Genomic DNA, 24065 nt, shown 5'->3' on the forward strand with positions numbered 1-24065 from the left:
GACGACGATTCTGTTTTTCTCGGTGCCATCTCCACGTCCGTCCTCACTCAACACCAAAGCGACGACAGTGAACTACGGCCTCTCATTGAGTATCTTGAAAGAAGCGCAGCGTCGCCCCTGCGAATCTTCTCACGTGGACTTGCATCATTCTGTTTGCATGATGGCGTTCTGTACAAGAAAAACAACCCGACAGAAGCTGCCTATCTGCTCGTCGTACCTGCGGCCTTGCGCGACGAAGTCCTGCAGGCGTGCCATGATGACCCATCTTCTGGTCACCTGGGTTTTTCCCGCACTTTGGCATGGATACGCCAAAAGTACTACTGGCCCAGGTTTGCTACAATTGTCCAGCATTTCGCCAGAACTTGCCGCGAGTGCCAACGTCGCAAGACGCCGCCAACTAAGCCAGCCGGACTACTGCAGCCCATTGATCTGCCACAAGTCCCCTTCCACCAAGTCGGCATGGACTCACTCGGTCCATTTCCAGAGTCCTCGCCGGCTAACCGCTACATTGTGGTCACGACCGACTACCTCAGCCGGTACTGTGAAACTAAAGCTCTCCCTCGTGGTAGGTACCGCTGATAAAATTGCGAACTTTTTCGTTCAAAATATTGTGCTTCGTCACTGTGCACCCATCATCGTTGTAACTGACAGGAGAACGGCGTTCACCTCGGCCCTTATGCAGGAGGTTATTTTCAATGTATTAAATACCATGCTTAAAAAAAAGCTGTGGCAACTGCGTTGTGGCCTCAAGCAGCGGCCACCGGAATTGATTTTTTAGCGCCACCGCGGGTTCGTATCTCACTCCCCCAGCTTTAAAATTTATTTATTTCTTTAATGTCTTCCGCTGGTGCGATGCCAGCTTTCTGCTGCAGTGAGGCTATTAAGCTGTAGCTTAAAATATAACGTTATTGAGGCCACTTGAAAATCAAATGGCTAGCTAAAATTCATCATGTGGGCTGAATAATAGTAATCACTAACTCCCTGAGTCTGCAGAGAACGATTCCTGTGGTTGCCATTATAGTGCTCTAGCGCTTCCAATCCGCTGAAAAGTGCTTGACTGCCTGTCCGAAACCTGCTTCTAGCACGTGGACCACCTTGGTCACGTGACGTGACGTCATCACAAGCTGCCCATCGGATTGTGAGCAAACTGCCCACCATGGCAGTTCAATTTCATAATTAGTTGCGAGTAGGCTTGTGCAAATATTCGAGTTTCAAATAGCTGAATGAATAATGTGCTATTCGATATTCACTTCGATTCGAACTTTGTGATTCAGTCATTTCCAAGTATTCGGCTCGAACGAATAGCCACGCGTGGCAGGGAGAAGGTATTTTTGGATGTTTCAGTTTTGGATTCAGTAATACTGTCACGGGTCGTTCGGACGACACGGGTCGAAGGCACGATGGAAAACCAGGACCACAGTAGCAGGCGCCAGAGACAGGCCAAGCAGTCGCGGCCGGGCTCACGAGCGAGTTCTGCCGAGCTTCTACCTCTTCACCGTCGATCGGCACCCCACTGGTTGAAGATGACGTTAAGTGCAAAATGAGGGAATAATAACACACATGACACTGCTCCCCTCCCAAAAGGCGCATCGTCCCGATGTGCAGAGAGGCAAAATTAAGGCTGAAAAAAATGTGTAGAGCGCGAAGAGTTAGGCCACGTGCTCTGAGCGGTCACAGTACGCTTGCAGGCGAGCTACATGAACTTCGGAGGCAGGCGAGTGGAGAGACGCCCGCGTTACGATCAGCAACACTTCATAATTTAACCTGCCTATACGTCGAATCGCTTCACTTCGTACGGGCAAAAGTATCGTTTCAGCAGCTTCTCGCTAAGACCACGGCATCGAATTGGAGTCCACACCTACACTCCATTACCAGGATTGAACTGAACATCACGGTGGCCTTGGTTGTATCGGCGAGCATCGACTTGCTGGTGGGCTTGGATGCGAAGGCTGGCCAACTGTCGGGCTTCTTCCGCAAGTTGAGCGACGAGTTGAGCATCGGCCTGAGCGTAGACATCTGGCTGATGGGGCAGCATAGCGCCGAGCATGGTAATGACTTCCCGGCCATGCACCAGGCGAAATGGCGAAAATCCGGTCGTTTCTTGAACTGCAGTGTTGTACGCAAAAGTTATGTACAGTAACACTTCGTCCCACGTTCGGTGCTCTATGACGACATACATTGAGAGCATGTCAGCGAAGGTCTTGTTAAGGCGCTCGGTCAGCCTGTTTGTCTGCAGGTGGTATGCGGTAGTTTTGCGGTGGGCGATGTGGCTTAAAGGGACACTGAGAACCCTATCAAAATTTTTTTGTTAGCAATATCTGATAGTTCGGCATTTCATGGCTTTGTTGACGCTTGTCCGGGAGCAAAAGATGCATTTATTTCAAAGAAATTTGGATTCGAAGTTGAAAAATTTTTTCCCGCCGCTCCGATTCAAACTCGAGAACTCTTATGACGACACGGAGAACTCTTATGACGACACAGAACGGAGTGACGTGAAACATGACGTAAACGGAGACTCCGTGACTTCTGGCGGCTAGCGGTGCGGCCTAGCAGCTGCCAAAATGAAAGCTACCGCCACCGCACGTTGAAGGCATCTATCGGGGGTCGCCACCGTCGCTTCGTTTACGTTTGCACTGGCGTCTTGCCAGCGTTACGATGGATCCTGTTCCCGAACCCGACGATGTAGTTCTCGCAAAAACTCTGGCCTGCATTACAGTGACCTCAGCCCCAAAAAGCGTGTGATGCTTTTGAGGGAGCACGGTTAGGTTAGGCGCCGGCGAGTCGTTTCCCACTTCCTCAGTGAGCAGCCGTTGCAAACTAAATATCAAAACCCCAGTGCAGGGAGTCGCAAGGGGCCAGGACAAGGTCGGCGCCTTGCGCCCATTGGAGGCTGGCCGTGGCTTTGGGGCCAACGGATTGTGATTCCTTGAACGGCGCGGTTGCACGGCGCAGCAGGCGGCGTCGAAGTCTCCCACGGTTGCAAGGGCCAAGTTATTTATTTGTTTTCTGCCACAAAAAACAAATGGGTGCTCGAGGGCGGTCGCGTTTAAAGTCGGCGGCTTGAAACCAAAGCCGGCGCACAACGCTTCAACGGCTTCCGCTAGATCCAACGGGTCCACTAGATCTGGCTCTCTCGTCAACTTGCATGTACCTTCAGATATGTACTGTGAATGGATTAAAATAGCCGAGCTCGAAAAGAACAGCTCCGCCCAACTGCCGCAGCTATCAAATATAACGCGCACCTCGCCGCGGAGCCAAATCAGTCTGGCCGGGCCGGCGGCGGATGGCGCACTCGGCGCGAAATAGCTACATGCTCCAATCTCCCCGCCAGTGCGGTCAGAGTGCGCCGAAGCCGCCGAACGCGTCGGAGGTCAAGCGCAGTTGGAGTATAGAGGGTCTCGCTTTGACCGACGTGACTTCGCCGTGCAGCGCGCGCGCGCGCCTGATCTAGCCTGCGCTCAACCGCTAACCAACGTACTCAGCGGCGGCATCCATGGGAGCCACTGAAACCCCCCGCCCACTCGCTGAATAAAAGAAAACAAGTCAAGTGCCGAGGTTCGGAATCGAACCAGGGCCTTCGGCGTTAGAGGCGGAAACGCTACCGCTCCGCCACGACAGCTCAGGTTACAGCCGACAATAAAGGCGCATCTAGTGAATGCACTCTTCTGATGCAGAAATCTCCGCGCTTTCGCTAGGTATATCCTGGCCTAACAGAGCTAGGCCATCAGCAATTTTTCCGAACTGCCTTGTACCTTGTCTCTCGTCCCTAATAAACGATTTCCGTTAAGTAGTTTGAAGTTGACTGGCACAGCCGGGAATGTTTCGCCGGGCGAGCGTGCGAATACACAAGTGCTGCCTTGTACGATCACCGACCATCGTGCCATCATAGCTTTTCATCGACCATGGCGATCATCTGACAAGCCTTAACAGGCTCCTTCAAAGGTTAACTAGCACTTGAAGCGGCACTTGGAGTTCCTCTGCTGTTCGGCGCTTGTAAATCGAAGCGCATCAAAAATGAAACCACGGGGCACGCAAAGCTCATAGACACGAAGCGCGATAACAAATCGAAACTCTCCTGGCCGCCTGTGGCACCGCCAAGCATCCGTTTTCTTTGCTTCCAACATTCAGGTTGTCTCTTGCCTGCCTTCCTTGTGTGATAAAAGTGCACTATTGGTTTTAAAAGAAAACTTACTTCAATATTGATCTGCTCAACCTACCTTTGTCAGCCTCAGATATTCGCGAAACCAAGTAGGATGGAAAATTCCTCCAAGGTGGCGTCTCTTGTCCTATGGCATCACCACGCTTGTACTTGCGAGATTGGCCTGTGGTGGCGATACCTGTATTTTGGTTCTTGCTATTTTGTGCCTTACAAGAGCTTTGTTTTCAGTAAGAGCGGCGTTTTTGTGATCAGGAGCTGGTATTCTATCGATACAAGCCAACTTCAATTTCCCCTCAGTATCCCTTTAAACTCAGTATCTGTGAGATAAGTTGTGACATAAATGCGACACCATGATCAGTGATAAGGACCTCGGGGGCACCGATTCGAAGAACGACGGACTCGACGAAAAACTGCCACATCCCAAGCCGTTGACGAGGGCAGAGCGCGTGATTTGGCATGCCGCATGAGGTAGTCCGTCGCAACAACGATACATCGGTTGCCCGATTGCGACTTTGGAAAAGGCACGAGTAGGTCCATACCGATCTGCTGGAACAGACTGAGCGGGAGAATGATGGGGTGAAGATGTACCGCAGGCTTCACGGGTGAAGTGAAGTTTTGCGCCGTTTGTAATGGCGGACGGTCTTGTCAAGTTTTGGCCAATAGTACTTGGAACGTACTCGCACGAGCGTTCGACTGAACCCCAAGTGTCCCGAGGAGGGGTCACCATGAGACGCCTCTATAATTTCATCGCGTAGATCAGTGGACACAACTAAAAGCCATGACCTTGGGCTCAGGGAAAAGTTCTTATAAAGTACGTTGTCTCGAAGGCATAAATTACGTACTACGCGTACAAAAGGACGAGGAACTACGCCTCCTTGACCCTACATATGTGAGATCACGTCGCGAAGGTCGGGGTCGAGTCGCTGCCGCGCCGCTATATTATTGGTACTTAGAGCTCCTAAGAAGATGTCAAAGTCGTTGTCCCTACCAGCAGACGCGAATTCAACGGGAGCGCAGGAAAGGCAGCACCAGTGTGTCTGCAACCAGACTTATAGACGATTGTAGCGTCAAATTCTTGCAGTCAAAAGGCCCACCGCCAAGTCGGCCTGCAGGGTCCCTTAGATTGGTCAGCCAGCACAGAGAGTGGTGGCCTGTTACCACCTGGAATGGGCGTCCATACAGATAGGGCCTGAACTTTGTGATCGCCCAAATTACTGCGAGGCATTCTTTTTCGGTGGTCGAGTAATTGGTTTCTGCCTTCGACAAAACATGACTGGCGTATGCGATGACACGTTCGATGCCGTTCTGGTGCTGGATCAAGATGGCCCCGAGGCCCGTGTTACTAGCGTCAGTATGTACCTCTGTCGCGGCGTCCTGATCAAAATGGCCTAGGACAGGCGAAGCCTGCAGGCATCGTTTTAGATGGTCAAATGCAAGCTGCTCTTCACTAGACCACTGGAATGGGACGGACTACTTCATGAGGCAGGTAGGCGGCGTGGCGATATCCGAAAAGTTAGGAACAAAGCGTCTGTAGTAAGCGCAGAGGCCCAGGAACCTCCACACGGCGTTCTTGTCCAATGGTGTCAGGAAGGAAGTGACGGCGACTGTTTTATCGGGATCAGGACGGACGCCCTCATGACTGACGACGTGACCCAGAAATTTCAGTTCGTCATAGGCAAACTGGCACTTTGTAGGCTTGAGGGTGAGGCCGGCGTTTCTGATAGCCTGCAGGACTGCTTTTAAGCGAACAAGATGTTCTTGAAACGTGCTGGAAAAAATGACCACATCATCAAGGTAGACAAGGAATGTTTGCCATTTGAGGCCGGTGAGCACGGTGTCCATAACGCGCCAGAAGGTCGCTGGAGCAGTACAGAGTTCGAAGGGCATCACCTTGAACTCATACAGTCCATCCGGGGTGATGAAAGCCGTCTTTTCTCTGTTGCGCTCATCGACTTCTATCTGCCAATACCCACTTTTAAGGTCTATGGATGAAAAGTAACGGGCATGGCGCAGGCGGTCAAGCGCGTCATCGATGCGCGGAAGTGGATATATTTCCTTCTTCGTGACTCTGTTGAGGTGCCGGTAGTCAACACAAAAGCGAAGGGTGCCGTCTTTTTTTTTCACCAGCACCACCGGAGCAGCCCAAGGACTGTGAGATGGTTGGATAATGTCATCAGCCAACATTTCGCGCACTCGATGTTGTATCGTTTCATGTTTTTTTAACGAAACCCGATAAGGTGACTGACGAACAGGATGGACATCGTCGTTGGTAATTATTCTGTGTTTTGCTATTGCCATCTGGCGAAGACCGGCTGATGTAGAAAAACAGTCATGGAACTCACCGAGCAGAGCGAGGAGCTCCTCTATCTCCTGAGCAGAGAGTTGCGGGGCAATGCTCACACCTAAAGGAGGCACCGAGGATTGGGGAGGAGGCGGACAAGAAGGAGCCGTAGAGAGGGTCTCAGCATCGACAGGGGCGCTGAGGCTCTCGATGAGGCTGATTACTGTGCCCTTGGTGAGGTGCTGCGGAACGCCGCAAAAATTGGTGACGAGGACTTGGGTACAGCCAGAGTGAAGCCGTGTGACACCTCTAGCAACACCAACACCCCTGTCAAGAAGTAGCTGCACACTGTCTTCAAGAAAAACTTCGCCAGAGGCAACCGGTGCGGACTCGACCAGCAGAAGCATACTCGAGTCAGGCGGCAAAGTGACGTGGTCTGCTAAGATGCGCGCCTCAGAGAACGTCGGCTCGGAGGGTCAAGGGAAGGTCGATGAAGGGTGAGGCGGCAGGCGGCGAAGTCGATAACAGCGCCGAACTCACTCAGAAAATCCATACCGAGAATAATCTCTCTCGAGCAGCGCTGCAAGACGATGAAGGTAACGGGGCACGTGAGACCGTTAATCTCTACACGAGAAGTGCAGCGGCCGACTGGGGTGATGAGGTGGCCTCCGGCGGTTGGGATTTGTGGGCCATCCCACTGCGTGAGTACCTTGCGAAGGCGGCGGGACAGCTCCCCACACACAACGGAGTAGTCAGCGCCGGTGTCAACGAGGGCCGTTGTGGCCTGGCCGTCGATAAGTACGCGAAGATTATTGTGCACTGGGCGAGCAGAAGCGGCGAAAGCATCGGCGGATAGGCCGTCTTCGGTAGGTGAGGGGGAGCGGGACGTCGTACGTGGAGGCTCTTTTTTACAGATACGTGGTCGGCAACGCCACTTCCAGGCGTCGCCGGGCTTAGTTTTCCCGATGAGGAGAAAGGCTTCCGCGGCGGTCGCGAAGAGGTGAATCCAGCCATCGTAGCGGCGGTGAGCGAAACGCACGACGAGAAGGCCACTCAAGTGGTGGGGAATGGCTCAAAAATTCCTCAATTTCACGAGGCTGCTCGCCGTACTTGGGGCGGGGCGCATCTCGCCAGAATCCGCAAGGACCGAGCTCCCGATAAGGGCAGCGGCGATACATATGATCAGCCTCCCCGCAGTGGAAACATAGCGGACGGTCATTGGCAGTACTCCACGCATCGGCTTTGCTTGGTCCACGCTGTTGTAAACGAGGGGTGTCGGCAGGCGCAGGAGATGGAAGTGACTGTGGAGCAAGGAACGGGCGGCCGACCATTGGCGGCGACGGACGCGTACGTCACGGTAGGCTCTTCAGGAGGAGGGGTGACAGGGCAGCGAGGATAAAGAGCACATTGCACTTCTTCTCGGACGACCTCTGTGAGGGAGGACGAAGATGTGCAATCGGTGGGTGGAGGATACTCCGAAGTTCCTCCCTGACAACTTCGCGGACGACCTCGCGTAGGTGCATGGCATCGACAGGGTAAGCCGCCGGGTCGTCAGCGAAAAGGCTGGAAGTATTGGAAACTCCGGCAAGCCGACGATAATGATCGGCTCTGGCTGCCAGGGCACGCTCGATGTTAGCTGCGCTTCGGAGATAAACTCGGCCACGGTTGTGGGAGGATCCCGAACGAGGCCGCCGAAAATGTCGGACTTGATGCCTCGCATAAGAAAGCGCACCTTCTTTTCCTCGGTGTCTTGGGGGTCGGCTCGGGCACTAAGCCGCAACACGTATTCCACGAAACTGGTTTCATCGGAGCCTTGGAACCTGGTTTGCAGGACGTCCTCTGCACGTTGGCGGCGATGCTGGTTTGCGAAAGTGTTTCGCAGCTGAGTCTTGCAGGTATCCCACGACGTAAGGGTGTGCTCATGGTTCTCGTACCAGTGACGGGCAGTGCCCTCAAGACAGAAATATATGTTCTGCAGGCAATGTTCCGCAGTCCAGCCGTTGTGGCGGGCCACGCGTTCATAGTGTTGAAGCCAATCGTCGATGTCTTCAGAGGCTTCGCCACGGAACGGGACAGCGGAACGAGGAGCGACGGGGAGGTAAACCACAGCAGGTGCGGGCAAAGAATTGGTCCGCTGGCCTTGGCTCACGGTGGATCGAGCCATGTGCAGTGCTGGAACAGACCTTGTGGTAATATGCGGCAAGAGGCCGAATTCGGGGCTGAGTCTTTGAAGTCGCCGACTGGCACGGATCTCGTCCTCCTCAGCAGAGGGGCAGCGGCCCGGGCTGGGAATGGGACTCTGCGAAGCGGGAGGTAGGGGATGACGTCGCATAATATGGCACCTCCACCAGAATGTCACAGGTCGTTCAGACGTCGCGGGTCGAAGGCACAATAGGGGACCAGGACCACAGTAGCGGGCGCCAGAGACAGGCCAAGCGGTCGCGACCGTTCTCACGAGCACGTTCTGCTAAGCTTCTACCTCTTCACCGTCGATCGGCACCCCGCTGGTTGAAGATGACATTAAGTGCAAAATGAGAGAATGATAATAACACACACGACAATACTTTTCCCATCCAATCCAACCTAATTACAACCAAGCCAGGAAAGCTCAGAACAAAGGCGCAAATACGAACATGATCTATCACGAAGGCAGTGGCATGCGTGGTGCGAGCAGTTTTCTGTGAAGTCGTCGAATTTATCTCTCTGGCGAACTTTCCATGCAATGAAACACGGTCACTGTCGCCCCGACGCAGCTAGCACCGCATGCTTCGCAGCTGACTTGTCTCCTGATGATTTCGCCAGAGAAGCGGCACGGAAATTCTTTCCAAAATATGATGTGTTGCCCCCCTCAGCTAACCAGTCTAACTTGGCAGGGATTCCAGCTCACGTAGATACACTGCCATCAGCACCAGATGCCGAGGCTGTTGCTTCTCCTTTTACCATGCCTGAGCTGCTTGCAGCAATAGATGAGGCTAAACGAAAGACATCGCCCGGTCGGGATGCCATTCCATATGAGGTGTACAAGAACATGAGTTGTGCTGTCCTCCCTCAACTTCTCGACACCATTAACACAGTATGGCTAAACGGCTCTGTGCCTGAGACCTGGAAATTGGCCACTGTGATCCCAATTCTAAAAGCCAGGAAGCCACCGACAGATCTTGGCAACTTCAGGCCTATTTCTCTAACATCAACACTGTGCAAGCTGACAGAGAAAATGTTAGCCACAAGACTGTCGTGGTGGCTGGAGCACCACGGTTTCTACCACCCCGCCCAAATTGGCTTCCGTCCATTCATCGGCACTGAAGATGGTTTGGCTGTCTTGGCGTCGCAAGTTCTGTCATCAACTCGCAGCCACAGTGTACGCACTGTCCTCGCCATAGATATCGAAAAGGCTTACTATAATATAAGTCATGCTGCCATTTTGCATTCTATTGACATGCTGCATTTCCCTCTTCGAGTATGCAATTTTATAAAATCCTTCCTTGAAGGCAGACGATTTGCCATACGCCTCAGTGGTGACTCCATAGCATCATTTCAATCTGTTCGCGGTGTACCCCAAGGCTCGGTGCTGTCACCAACACTGTTCAATATTGCCTTCATTCCTCTTGCATGGTGCTTACATGATGTCCCTGACATTAAGTTCTTACTGTACGCTGATGATTTCACAGTATGGAGCACTCACCATGACCTGCTAACTCAAGCGGCGGCCTACAGTCAGCCTTAAATATTACCGCCAATTACGCTATGTCTGTCGGCCTACAGCTTTCAGTGCGCAAAACTACATTCATGTCAGTGGCCAACCGCTGGGGACGCCGTAAACTTGCTGCCATGCCAATCCGTCTCCAACTATCTGGAACCCCAGTTCAAGAATCTTCGACATTGAAAATTCTGGGTTTGTCGATACATCAGTCCGGAACGGGTACTGCCTGGCTTTTTCAGGCTAAAAAGCAGGCGTTGCAGACTTTGGGCCTAATCAGACGTATTGCTCCCAAAACCGGCGGCGCTCGCTCCCATGTCGCACGACATTTGGTGAAAGTGGTTTTGCAACCGCGCCTCATTTACCAAGCACAGTTCCAACACTTAACCAGAGCTCAGTGGGACCGTCTGGAAGCCGTCAATCGAGAGGCAATGAGAGTTATTACTTGCCTTCCACGCATCACGCCGATCGTGGCACTTCGAGAAAATGCTCAGTTAAATACCCTTTACGAGCTTGTGCAGCAGTGCCGTGATGTTCGTAGCCTTAAGGCCACCCTTTTGCCTTCACCGCGAGCACTCCGGACCTTTGCTTCATCACACACCATACTGCCACCGCCACTGTCAGTTCTTCCTCCATGGGACTTTGTGCAGTTGAGCGACAACAAACCTACCGATCTACGTCGCCCAACCTCACCTTATGCGGCATCGTCCCTTCGCGAGCGAATCGCGGAACAAGACAGCCATCTACCCCACAGCTCAATTATTATATATGTTGATGCCAGTATCCAGGGCTGTGTAACGACGACTGTGCTTCACTGTCCCTGCCAGCCTGCACTTAACAAGACGGCCAGGTTTCGATTCGAGGAACCTCCTACTTCCTTCTGTGCTGAGCTGCTTGCTATACAAGATGCACTTCGCTCTGTAGTCGCAGTTACTTTGCTCCCTACAGCCCACATTATCATCTGTACTGACGCCCTTCAAGTAATTCGTCTACTTCGACGCGTCAGCCGCAGCCCAGAAATGTGCCAGAATATACATCGCCTGGCGGCTCGCATCCCACAAGCCATTCGAATTGAGTGGGTCCCACATGACCTACTCAATTCATAAAGATCTGCAGATTCTGCAACCCGCTTGCCAACACTGCCCACGTCAATGCCTCAATTCCTCACTATGGATGATGCTACCCTCCTACTCACAAGAAAGGAACACCTCCGGCGCCGCACACGTGCTCTCGTCCCTCCGTGTGCGATAACCCTCCCCCGCGGTCTTACCCGTGCAGAGAAGGTTGTGCTTCGGAGGATCCGGGTCGGAGTTGCCCTCACTCCTGCCGTTACTCGGACACTGCCTCAATTTCGCCACTTGTATACTTGCCCAGGATGTCCAGTCTGCAACTCACAAGACACTGAGGCTGACATTCACCACTTGTTGTGGGATTGCCCGGCATTGAAACCAACAAGAATTCGCCACCTGGCAGCAGCGGGTCTCCACCCAGACAACCCGTCCTCATACACTGATTGGACGCAGGGGCCACATCACCGCTCCCTCCTCGCCTTCATTAAATTGGCACATCTTTCCTGCTTTATTTAACACCCACCCACTCTTTTCTTTACTTTCTTTTCTCTTTTCTTCCTAACCCCATTTATGCCCAAAGGCAATAAACAACGCTATCAAAAAAAAACGCATCTCGGCGGCGGCGCGGTCGATTGCGTTTAGTGGGCGACTCTATCTCTGGTGCGGCGGCATCTGATCAGTCCCAGCCGCCTTGGACCACTCCAGAGAGGGCACCATGGAGGACGTGTATGAAACCAGCAATCCGATTTGGAACTTTTTTATAAAGATTCCGCCAGGAACCATAGCTCGATGTTTTAAATGCAAGGCAGTCCTGAAGACATCAACAGGTACGACAACAACCCTATCAAAGCATTTAAAGAGACACCTGGACTTGCACAAGGACTACCAAGAGAAGCAGGACGCACGCGAAAGACCATCCAAGCTCAATGGGGCAAGCAAAGCAAGTGCTCAACAGCCATCCATAGCCGACAGTTTCAAGCCGAAAATGAAGGCGCCGGCCCGAAAGGCCCAACAGATAACAAAATTGATAGCTCACTTCGCAGCTCATGGTATGCACCCATACAACCTTCTCGAAGAACTGTGTTTCCTCGATGTGATGAAGTTCGCTATGCCGGATTAAGCCATGCCGTCTCAGACAACATTCTGAAGAGCCATTATTCTTGACCTCTATGCATCAAGCAAAGAGAAGGTGAAAAAGAAGCTTGGGGACATTTTTGCAAGTGGAGTGGAGTCGCTCTCAATCACAACTGATGGTTGGGCATCACGGACAAATGACAGCTACGTTTGTGTAACTTGTCATGTCATGCACAGGGAGTTCGTGCAACACGTGCATGCATTGACTTGCACAGAGATGACAAACTCTCACACTGGAGAAAACCTGGAGCTATTTATCGTAGGTGTCATTGAGGAGTGGGAACTTCCAGCCCACAGTACTGTGCCGATCTTTGTCATTACAAATAATGGAAGGAACTTTACTTCAGTAGTTGCGCGGTTGTCCTGGAGTGGTGCGCAGTGTTTTGGACACACTCTTCAGTTGTGTGTCAGTGATGCCAACAGAGAAGTGTCAGGGTTTTTCTATGCTAAGGCCAGAGTGATTGTGGCTAGATACAAACGAAGTGCCAAGGCCCGAGGACGGCTTCAGGATTCAGCGAAACATGCAGCTAGACACTCTCGAGGTTATACAAGATGTCCCAATGCGATGGAACAGTGATCATGGCATGATGGCCAGGCTCGTGAAGCTTCGTACGGTCATCACTGTAGAACTTTCAGAATCTGATGCAGTTCCAAACTTGAACGCAATTGACTGGAAGCTTATGAATGCAGCATTGCAAGTCTTGAAGCCACTTGATCATGGCACAACTGAACTGTCTGGGGACAGCTATCCCACGCTGTCTCAAGACATTCCCCTGTTGCAGTGCACCGAGGTGGTTCTAGCTGAACATGTTTCCAAAGGTGATGAGACAGCATTGCTTGCCTGAAGCATTTTGCTTAGCATCAAGACTCTGGAATGCGAAGCAAGAACACTGCGACAATAAGCTGCGCGCCGGCTTCTCTGCAGTGCAACCATACAAGGGGGCGAAGCATTTGTAAATGAAGAAAAGATAGTTAATTTTGTCATTACTGTAAATGGAATGCATGTGTTGCTAAGTTTGTTCCCTGTCAAGAACAATAGAAATGTGGACTAAATTCTGTCAGCATCAGGTCTTGTGCCCGGGAATGCTAATCAAGATTAATTACATTTTTCAAAATTGGATGGTTGGGATCATACCTGCATGTTCTCGGATATGTTTTTTCCGCATCTTCTCTTAAGAACATCTCAACAAGGTTTACTATGGTTCTGGGCACTCAAAACTTGTTTGCCTCTGTGACTACTGTTGGATGCTGTAGCTACTGTTCAAGCAGCAGAGGCGCTCTCACGAAAACAGAGTGGTAGTAGGATAATAATTATGATAATTGGTTTTGGGGGAAAGGAAATGGCGCAGTATCTGTCTCATATATCATTGGACACCTGCACCGTAAGGGAAGGGTAAAGGAGGGAGTGAAAGAAGAAAGGAAGAGAGAGGTGCGTAGTGGAGGGCTCCGGAATAATTTCGACCACTTCAGGACACAGCACACGGGCGTCTTAGCGTTTTTCCTCCATAAAAACGCAGCCGCCGCGGGTTCGAACCCGGGAGCTCCGGATCAGTAGTCGAGCGCCCCAACCACTGAGCCATCGCGGCAGCTAGAAGAGCTCTCGAGGCAGAAGAACAGATAAAAAGAAGGATACAACGGGAGAAGGAGTTTCTTTTGTGGAAACAGGCACACGTCGCGGGAGGCTATGAGGAGATCACGGACAATAATCAGCGTTCCTTGGCGGGTACAGAATATCCTAGACCGGCCAGAGTTTGCCCAAGAGAGCTGATGGCTTCTTGCTCTGAAAGAAAGCTGTCATTCCAAAGTGAATCAGCAAACGAATCAAAAAGCTACTAGACTGATGGATTACCTTCAGGAATGCTGCCTGCGATTTTTATTCTCCAGAAAACAATCACCAAGTCACTGAAAAAAAATCACCAAATAGATGAACACATAATGACACCCTGCCGATTAGACATCCCATTGTTGCACTGTTTGCGAAAAGATGTTGCCACCAACTATTCACCACTCTGATGCGACGAAGCAGTGAGTGAAACATATAGTAAAACTTTGCTGATATGTCTCCGGTTCATATGCGATGTCCCGGTTCGTACACTCAAAATCGCGGACACTAAAAATGTGCCACTGAGTTACACTATAGTTTTTTCGGTTAATAGTCTAGGGGTATGAGAATATTCGAAATTTTCGAATACGAACCGATTATGTTTGATATTCAATGCGTATTCATATTCGAGAAATTGGTATTCGAGAATTTCCGAATATTCGAAAATTCCCGGATACTCACCATGGCGATCGTATACTGCGCAGACTTTCATAAGTTCGACCATGGCAAGACCACAATATCTGGGCAAATTAGCCGATGATCGAGTTAAAAGTTCCAGGAAAACAATGCAGAGGTACTATTCCCTTCCTTATCAGTCATTTATCACGCGGACCGATCGCATTCCTAGGCTTGACCTCGTGAGACATTCCACAAGGGCTTTTCCATATATCACACATGGTGCGAACAAGATGGCCGACGGCCTGCTTCGAACAATCAGAACGTGAAATCGCGCTTTTTTTTAATCTTTCCGTAATGCATAACATAATTAGTGCCCACATCCGAAGAATGCGTCCTGTCGCCTTCATAACTCTCCGAGCGTGACCTCCGCCATCCTGTTTTGTAAGCTAAGCTATGCGGCAAAGCCTACTGAAGGGGCACGAGAGTTGTCACAATAGGGCAAGCGATCCTGTAAAAATCTCACTTATTGCATGGTGCATTGTAACCCGCGCACCTCTTTAGTGGGCGTAACGGCAGGCGTGACAACGATCGGAAAGCCCGTCGCTACATCAAAAAGATAGCCTGGGTCCGTAGTTTTGGTTTCTGAGCTTCGCCGCTACTCCGCGGCAAATGCACCTGCCGGGCCGCGCATTCCCAGCACCGCGTGGCTTTCGGACGCCAATTGGCGCGTCGCAGGTTACTTCTTTTTTCCTTTCCTTTCCTTTCCTCGCCGTTCCGATGCCAGTGTGTGCTCCCCAGCCCCTCGCTTCCATTTGTGTTGTTTTTCCAGTACTCCAAAACGGGCAGCTCATCACGGGCTTACAGATGTTAGTGCGATGGAACCGCCTAATAAGACCTTACCGCTCCTACACGTTTAAGGCAGGCTTTTTTTTTTTTCGAAGGGGGGGGGCACATGCAATTTTATAAACCGAGGCCTTCGGATGAAGCGGGCATTTCTTCCAGTCCCTTCAACTCCGAATGAATGAGGTTTTACTAGTCATCATGTAATTTTTTGTTGCCAGTCTTGTCATTTTATGGATGTTGTTTTTCATGTCCTCATTACAATTTGGATACTGTTGTGCTGTCTAATCAAGTAGTATACATTTCTGTGCACGTCATGTTTTTTATACGGTACTGAGGCAGCCTAATTTCGTTTATTTTAGTTGCAAAGACCATACGCTATATTGAAAAAAAAAATATAAGGGCAACAGCAAATGTTTATTTTCTGAAAATTTTTTTTGTACTCAACAGATATTTGATACGATATTCGAAGGCATTTTTTCTCCATATTCGTATTCGAAAATTTCAATATTCCCAATCGGCATTAAAACTTCGTTGGACAACCTGTGGATGTTTCGGACGTCCATGGGATGTCCAAGAGAGTTCCAGTGCCCATTGGGTTCGCACACACCTACTTAGTAAATTCACAGATAACACGATTTCCCAGTTAATACATTTAAAATTTCAACAAACTGTGGTCATAAAAAACGTTTACTGACCAACTGCACATGTGCAAACATAAAAGAGGGCTGAACGTGAGGGCATGTGACATGGAAAGCTGGAATGCAGCAGCAGTTACCTGCTCAGATAGATTCTCTGCAGTGTTCATGTGCAAAGAGGCGAAGCATCACCACCATCATTAACAACAACAAAAAAAGTTGGGCTGACGCTTAATTAAAGTGGCCTGGATATCTCGAAGCGAAAAGCATTTAGCAAGGCGTGCCTCTCATGATTCTGGCGTTTCAGCTGCTTGTCTAGCCTTGCACTTTTTATAACTTCGCTGCTTTTGAGCCAACTCCCACGCTACTACTTCTGGGTCTTCTTCTCCTCCTTCCATGGCGAAAGGTCAGACGGGAGGCAGCGCGCGGTGGCTACGACGGCTGCGGCAGCAGCGACCACCTGCGCTCCGCGTGACATCACTCGGTCTCGCCCATCCACAGCTGTGGCAAATCTGTAGTGTGGCTCACGCAAAGCCCGGTATTGACGAGCCTAGTGAAGCTCTTCGCTTCAAAAAGAAACTGCACGCTAGAATTCGAGACGGCCGTTTTTGCGGGGTGCGACATAAAGAAGAGAAGAGCTGAGGTTCTTCACGGTGCATAAGGGCAAGCGGGCAATGCATCTATGAATTACAGCGATGCACTTACATTACAAGCGGGCTGGGTCTGAGAAATGCAGTTTAAGGCAGTCAGACGCCAAGGTGGCTTCTCCTCAGCACTTCGATGCAAAAGAAAGAAGCATTCAAAAATTACGAGGAAGGGATTTTGGTTACTTTTGCCATTACCGTCCACGAACCCAATGCGCTGCAAAGTCATCCGTGCTTAAAACAGCACAAACGCGGACTTAATTCTCCAAGCACTTTCTTAGAAAGGGTCTGTTCAGAACTTGTGCCAAGATATGTTAATCGATATTTTTATGCAGTGAAATTGTCAATAAATGTTTTTGTACCTCATTCTACGGATATATTTTTCAAAATTAGGCTGTTTTGGATTGTACTTTCTGCCGGATAAGTTTTTTTCACAACTTTCTTAAAAACGTATCAGCGAGGTTTTAATGTATTGCAAAGGGAGCACAGACAAGATATAAGGTAAAAATAATTGGCAATGTTTAGCACTGCTGCGTAATGTGCTAAGCTCAGCGATAGCTGTTGCATTTGCTGATGTGGTGCTCATTCTGCTTCATGCTGTTACACCTGTGGCATGCGTCTTCCCACCACCCGTGATTTCCTCAGTGCTGTTACCTACCACACTGCCTGACGAGTAGCAGCAGTGACATGGCAAGTGCATCACTTGCCCTCTCCCTAATATTTGCTTTCATGGTGCTTCTCCTCGCCCCTTCCCTCCCCTCCCTCCCCTCCCTCGCTAACCTTAGTTGGTGTTACTCTCCCTCTTACTCATGTATACCATCGGTGGTGCTCCTGCACACCCACCTGCGCCACAAGCAGCAAACTGTAAACATTAGAGCTAGAACGAAACAATCAACAAGGAGATGGCTGCCGCCACTTCTGCTGCAAGAATCACTCTGCTGTGTGACAGTTACAGCAATGGCTCATCATCGATAGTGACTTTAACTCCCAGCTTATGAGAGGGCCACAATCAAGAGCAATGATCGAATCTGGCACCCACCTTCTGCTGGTGGGATGGAGAACTCGAAGCCCTGGCTTGAGGCAGTGACCCAGTGGTTGTCGGACGCCACAGTGTAGGAGCCCACGCGGATTCTGCGGCAGCTGAAGTGTATCATAGTATTGGCCAGTGGTGTGCCCAGGCTGCAGCTGGCCTCAGTGCCAGGGCCCCGCGACGCCTTGGACAACGTGGGCAACGAGCGTGCCGTGACTCCTCTCCGGTGAGGGCGGGGTCTCTGAGGTGCACATACCAATGCACGAGTCAGGGCAGCAAAAAAAAAAAAACAATCACGGAACGATTTCCACTGTGTAATGTGAGATCCGCTACTACTGTTAGCAGCGGTGGTGAACATATTATTTATTCATTCTTATTTGTAGGCTTCTGCGAATATATGAGTATTTCAAATATATGGTCGAATAGTAAAGTATTGATTATTCGATTCGATCTCAATGTTTGGTGCTAAAAATCTCAAAGTATTTGTGCAAAGTGTATTATGTTTCTGGTACGCTAGCCTTGTGCAGTTTCAGTTCGATGAGCATCCTGCGAGATGGCAGGGAAAGCAACAGCCACGTAACGACACAATAACAACGAAGACCAGAAGTTGGATTAAGTGCTGATTAAAGCAGATGAAATGGTGCAGATTCCATGCCTTCCATTCGCGAAACAGGCACTGGCACGAGATGCATAACACCAGCATTTCAGCTGAACCTACCTCAGAACCCGCAAATAGGTTAGCTCCATGTTTAGGTTGAGTCTCTTGTTTTTGGATGGCCATTTTTGCAAAACATCTACACAGCTTCAATGTGTTCGACACAGCTTCGATGCACTCTTTTTTCATGTAGCAGCCTTGTGTGCCAAAAGTTCTGAATATTCGCTTCGAAATTATTCTACTAGTCACTTTAAACTAAAAAGGTGCATTATTATTGCCTAATTATTGTCTTCTCTGGCAGATGCATATGATGTCACTTTGTTGGGACCACTTAACGTAGCGCGTTGCCATGTTGTGCTACAGTGGCGTCATGTATGACATCACTGTGCAAGTGAGATATGCTGACACTGATGCCACAGAACCAGGAAAAGTGCCCTTAACTGCTGCCACTGCAAAAAGCGAACCTAAACCTGGTCAAGCAATGAACTGGGTCAAGGCCAAGCTTTTTCCCTGGTTTAAACTACAGCAGAAGAGGTACTACTGGGCTTATTTCAAACACGAATAAACACACGCTTTATTCGTTTAATAAATATATGTTGTAAGCATGTAACCATTACTAGTTCCACGGGGTTGAATGGCACGCAGGCAGCTAAGGCAATCACCCACCATCATAAAACATGAATTACGCTGGTCCTCAGAGATGGAAAAAGAAAAGCAAAAGACTACACAGTGGAATCTTGACGATACAGATCTCATGGAATCGTGAAAAAATTCGTATCATCCGAAATTTCATTTCATCCAAAACGAACTAAATCTGCATGCAGAAGCATGGGAACTGCATTCTCGCAGATTGTTTACACCTGACAGGATTATATATGGCCAAGCAGCCACTGCTGACTACTCGTGGTGCGTATAACGTGACTGGCGATCACGAAGTTGGCGACATCTGTGCCGCACACCGCCGCTCGCTGCTTCCTGTGCATACGACTCGACTAGTGATTGCACAGTCTTCGATGTGCGGGCCACTGCTCACTGCCTGTGGTGTGTACCGCATGACTAGCGATTGTAGCGGTGGCAATGTGCAGGAGGCGTTTGTGCCAGAGGGTGCAGTCATGGCTCATATGCATTCGTAACATCTTCACATTGCACACAATGCACTCAGGCCAGAGAATTTTACAAATTCGTATCATCAAGATTCTACTGTGTAATGTTCACAGGCAGTTATTGTGTTTGATTCCAGCCTGGTGGTAGTCTTTCCTGTATTCTTCATAGGTTTCTACAGCATATGGGCTGCTCTAAAAACTTCCACTTTTACTTCAACTTGATCAGTAAACTATGTCAAAGGAGTACAACTTCAATTAGGGACTCACTCTGAAATTACAGTCTGCATCAGCAGTGTAGAATGGGCGGTACCATGCCTTGCATTCATAACAAATTATAGAACACAGTTCAATGTGCATCTAAAATTCATAGTTCACCTTTTTAAAGCCCAACACTTCAAAGGAAGCAGAAATCAATGGTCAAGAAAATTTTGGCACATTTTAAACAATAATCAATGGGTAAGGAGAAGGCAGGCTTGATAGAGGATACCTTGGCCGCCACTCGTTTACATGCCGAAACCGTTGCAGTGAGACAAAAAGTTTGAATTAAGCAAAGCTGCAGTACAAATTAAGTGCCCCTAAAATGCTTTCAAAGCACAGTAAAACCTTGTTGATACGTTCCCAGTTTATACACTCAGAATCGTGGGCGATTCACAGGCAATCAGTGTGACTGGTATGGAGGGAAATGCGTTAGCATGTGCACTTCAATTTTGAGAGCACTTTGCGATGATGAACTGAGTTCATTGACGTCAATAATGATTTAACTCCTTTGTTATCCTGTACAGCAGTTCAAACCTCCCACCAATCTGTGTGGCTTGCTCCATGCTCGTCAGGTGGCACATCCTCGTTCATTCAAATTTTGTTGACAAGCATGGCCTGAGCGCGAAGGTAGGAAATGAGGGGGGTAGGACGCCAGACTCCGAAATTGAGTCCAGCAAGGCACTGACTGAGCTTGGCGCCTTCCTGCTACCATTCCATGCGACTTGCTCCATGCTCGTCAGAGTGCGCTACCTTGTGCTTCCTTTCGTAGGGTGGTGACACCTTCACTGTTTTGAAGCGCACTCTCAATTAGCCACATGAAATGTGAGCGTTCATTACTGGTTCCACATATTCGTCTTACTTCAGAATAAATTTAAGCACCTTTCTCTGTATTGAAGGGAACAGCACCACCTCTGTGATTCAAAATGGCATCTCTAGATCTGAAAAGGGGTGTCTTCACCCTAGCAAAGGAAGCTGTAACAAGGCACCCTACCTGGAAGTGATCGCACAAAACCAGCCATGCGTTCAAAAGTGGGCTTGCAAGTGCAGGTGGCCGCACGCTCTTGCATTTGGACAGACTACAGCATGAATGAAAGTTTATGAAGATGAAAGTATCCAAGGCATAGTGCAAGAGGCTGGCAGTTCAACACGCGAGAACGAAGGCTGCGACGATGGCCAAGTGGTCTAAAGCAGCCGCTGGCGCAGGTTTGAAACCCGTGCAAGGCCATAAGTATTACCATTTATTTTTTGCTTAATCGGAGGCTGGTCACCGACAGAAGGCCACCGCTGGGTTTACATTTATCTAAGCATTCTAATGCTAACGCTGTAACCAAAAATGTCATACAGTTATGCTATTTTCCTTCCGGATGTAACATTGCCAGATGATACTATTTCCTAGCTATTACGTTTAAAATTTCAAAAAATTCTGGTCATATAATACTTTTAGCAACCAACTGCGCATGTGTAAACACACGAAAAAGGCCTAATATGGCAGCACGTGGAAGAGATCTGGAATGCAGCAGCAGTCACCCGCGTGATGGCTTCCCTGCAGTGGCATGGTTCAAAGGGGCAAAGCATAAAAAAAATCTTCCAGGTCACATGACGAAAGCCAATAGTCACTGAAACCGACGAGGATAGGGAATTATTTTTTAATTGTGGTGTTAATCAATAGAAAACACCTGGGGCAATTATTTTAAAGATAACTGATTAGAAAGCAGAAGAAAAAAACTACATGCCGCCGGTGGAATCCGAGCCCACGACCTCCGAATTTCGTGTCCGGTGCTGTACCAGCTGAGCTATGGCGACAGCTGTCCAATCTTCTGCTTTCAGGAGTGTTTATGTGTAGTGTAACCAAAGCTTGAGAGAATTCACCAATGCCACCATCGTCCATAGCAGTGGACGTAGTACTTCCAATAATGAACTCTAACACATCTCCAACCAAAACCTTTAACTTGAAACCCAATGTTTCGGAGCCGGCTCGACTCCTTCAACCTCCTCCCCCATGTCTTTCACATCACAACTTTCGTTCTTTTGACTCCTGCTCCCCTCCACGCATGCTTGAAGACACCAAATACTGCCCCCAGTCACCACTGAAGGAGCCAAGCCAGCTCCGAAACATTGGACTTCAAATTAAAGGTTTTGGTTGGAGATATTTTAAGAGTTTACTATAAGTCTTCCAACCTAACCAGACTTGCTTGTCAGTCAGAATGTTTAGTTTTCAGTAGTACGTCCTGTATTACTATGAGTGCCACGTAGGAACGTGATGGAGCGGCGAGAGCAGAAGCCGAGCGAGAACCCTCTTACACTGCCTATGGCATCAAGACTGCCAGAGTTGGCAGAGCACCAGACACGAAATTCGAAGATCATGGGTCCGGATCCCACCGGGGATATGTGGTTTTTTTCTTTGCTTTCTAATCAATTAACATTAAAATAATTACCCTATTAGTCTCCCACTGATGAATTCCACGATTAAAAAAAAATCCCCTACGTTCCTGGTTTTTGGTAATTGTTGGCTTCCGTCATGTTAGTCACAACGAGCCCCTCTTTTCCCTTCCCTTGTCTGCTCAAAAGTGGTAGGGGTTTAACGTAGTTAAACCAAGTAGACGTGCGAAAGCACGTGTTCATTCTTCAATTGAAGGGAACACTTAAACCACCATAAGGGCATGACACGATATCTTGAGCGGGTTGCTGTTTCTATCACAGTCACTGGTAAGGATTGTGCGACTCATGTTGCTCTTTCTGAGCAACCTCTCAAGACCAATCGTTAATTTAACTGCCACCTACCACGATGGTCAGTTTGCTCACAATCTGGTGGGCAGGTTGTGATGACACCACAAGGTTACGTGACAAAACAAGACAAGGCTCGGGTTGGTACGTCTGGAGTAGTTCTTTCGCACTAAAAATTGCAATTAAAGACAAGCGGGCTGTTCCCATGAGGATGCGACATGAATGGGAAGAACACACTAGCTCCCTCAGTGTGCTCACAGCAAGGGGGCAAATCATCTGTGAACTACAAGGGTCCCCTTATATACGAGTAGGCTGAGTCTGGTGAACACAACACAAAAACACCCGCCTCTTTCCATGTGCTCATCACTGGTAAAAAAAAAAAGGAAAGGTTCCCCTCCTGCCGCACATCTCCTATGAATCATGCAAACAAACTAGTGGCAACGATTGGCATGAACTGCTTGTCCCGCAAAATATTTGCTATGTACTGGTTTATTGTGCTGCTTTTGGACATTGCTCCTGTAGTGCCACTTGGTGTGACGTTACAAAAGTGAAAGCTGCGAAGACTGCTGTGTTTGTCGCGCAGAGGCACTGATCGCACAGAGGCGCGGCGTGTTACGCTAACTTACTTCGCTCATTGCGATAGTAGACACTCCTCTCATGGTGATTCGTGCTTATCGTATTAAAATTTATTGTAATTCCATAAAATTTCAAATAACACAGCACTAGTTCATGCTTTGTCGGCATGGCGGCTTCGTTATATCAAGTATATAGACCACCGCAATAACATTTTTACATGGAATTTTCAAACACACATGTTTCAACAGTGGTGGTGTTGGGAAATGGCGCAACTCCGTAATAATGAGAAATTCGCTACTTGGCGGTTCATTACATCCAGGCTTAAGTAGAACTCAATTATGGCAATAATGAGACCTGGTGTATTTCCAGCCCTGCAAGTTATGTGACCTTGTCAGTAATGCAACCCTGTGCATGATGCCACCCTGCGAGCAATGTGATCATGCAACTATGTAGTGTGACCCTGCAAGCGGTCAGCCCTGTTGGAGATGTTGCCTTTATCAAAAACGCTGCTGCCATGCAAGTGAGGTCCTACGAGTGACGCTACCCTGCAAGACGTTTCTCTGCGAGTGCAGCTATCCTGCAGACTACCCTGAAAGTGACGCTACAAGTGAAGTGAACCTGTGATTGATGACGCCTGTAAGTGATGGGACCCTACTACTATCACAACTCTGCATATGATGCACAACACACAAGAAGGGAGTAGTGTACAAGGGTGATGCCTACCGAGGGTGACGGGGAAGACTTGACGAGGATCTTGTTTGCCTCCGTTTGTTTGATCTCCTGCAGCAGAGGACCTGGAAACACATGCCGCAGAAAAACCTTCTGATCCTGCGAGAATGGTGCCTCAGGCAGGAAGGTAATCCACTTCTGGCTCTCCTCTGCGTGTCAATTAAAAAAGAAGGAGCTCTCAATGCAGCACTCACTCTACAGACCTCTCTTACCACACAGAATTGCCGGCATGCTACACTGCCATGCAAGGTATAGCGACACAGGGAATACTAGTGACCTGTATTGGATGCACTCGTGGAGTTGTGT

General features: G+C 49.3%; 1 protein-coding gene across 4 annotated transcripts in view; it reads right to left on the bottom strand.

The window, feature by feature from the left end:
* Positions 1-24065, bottom strand: part of LOC144099460 (uncharacterized) — a 181784-nt gene that overhangs the window by 129104 nt on the left and 28615 nt on the right. For all 4 annotated transcript variants that reach the window (XM_077632770.1, XM_077632773.1, XM_077632772.1 and 1 more), the window contains 2 exons: positions 23754-23908; positions 17724-17955 (listed from right to left, as the gene is read on the bottom strand). In XM_077632770.1, the coding sequence (XP_077488896.1) occupies positions 17724-17955; positions 23754-23908 (387 nt within the window). The remainder of the gene's footprint in view (positions 1-17723; positions 17956-23753; positions 23909-24065) is intronic.

The sequence above is a fragment of the Amblyomma americanum genome, chromosome 7 (genome assembly GCF_052857255.1).
Source record: "Amblyomma americanum isolate KBUSLIRL-KWMA chromosome 7, ASM5285725v1, whole genome shotgun sequence".
Classification (NCBI taxonomy): Eukaryota; Metazoa; Arthropoda; class Arachnida; order Ixodida; family Ixodidae; genus Amblyomma; species Amblyomma americanum.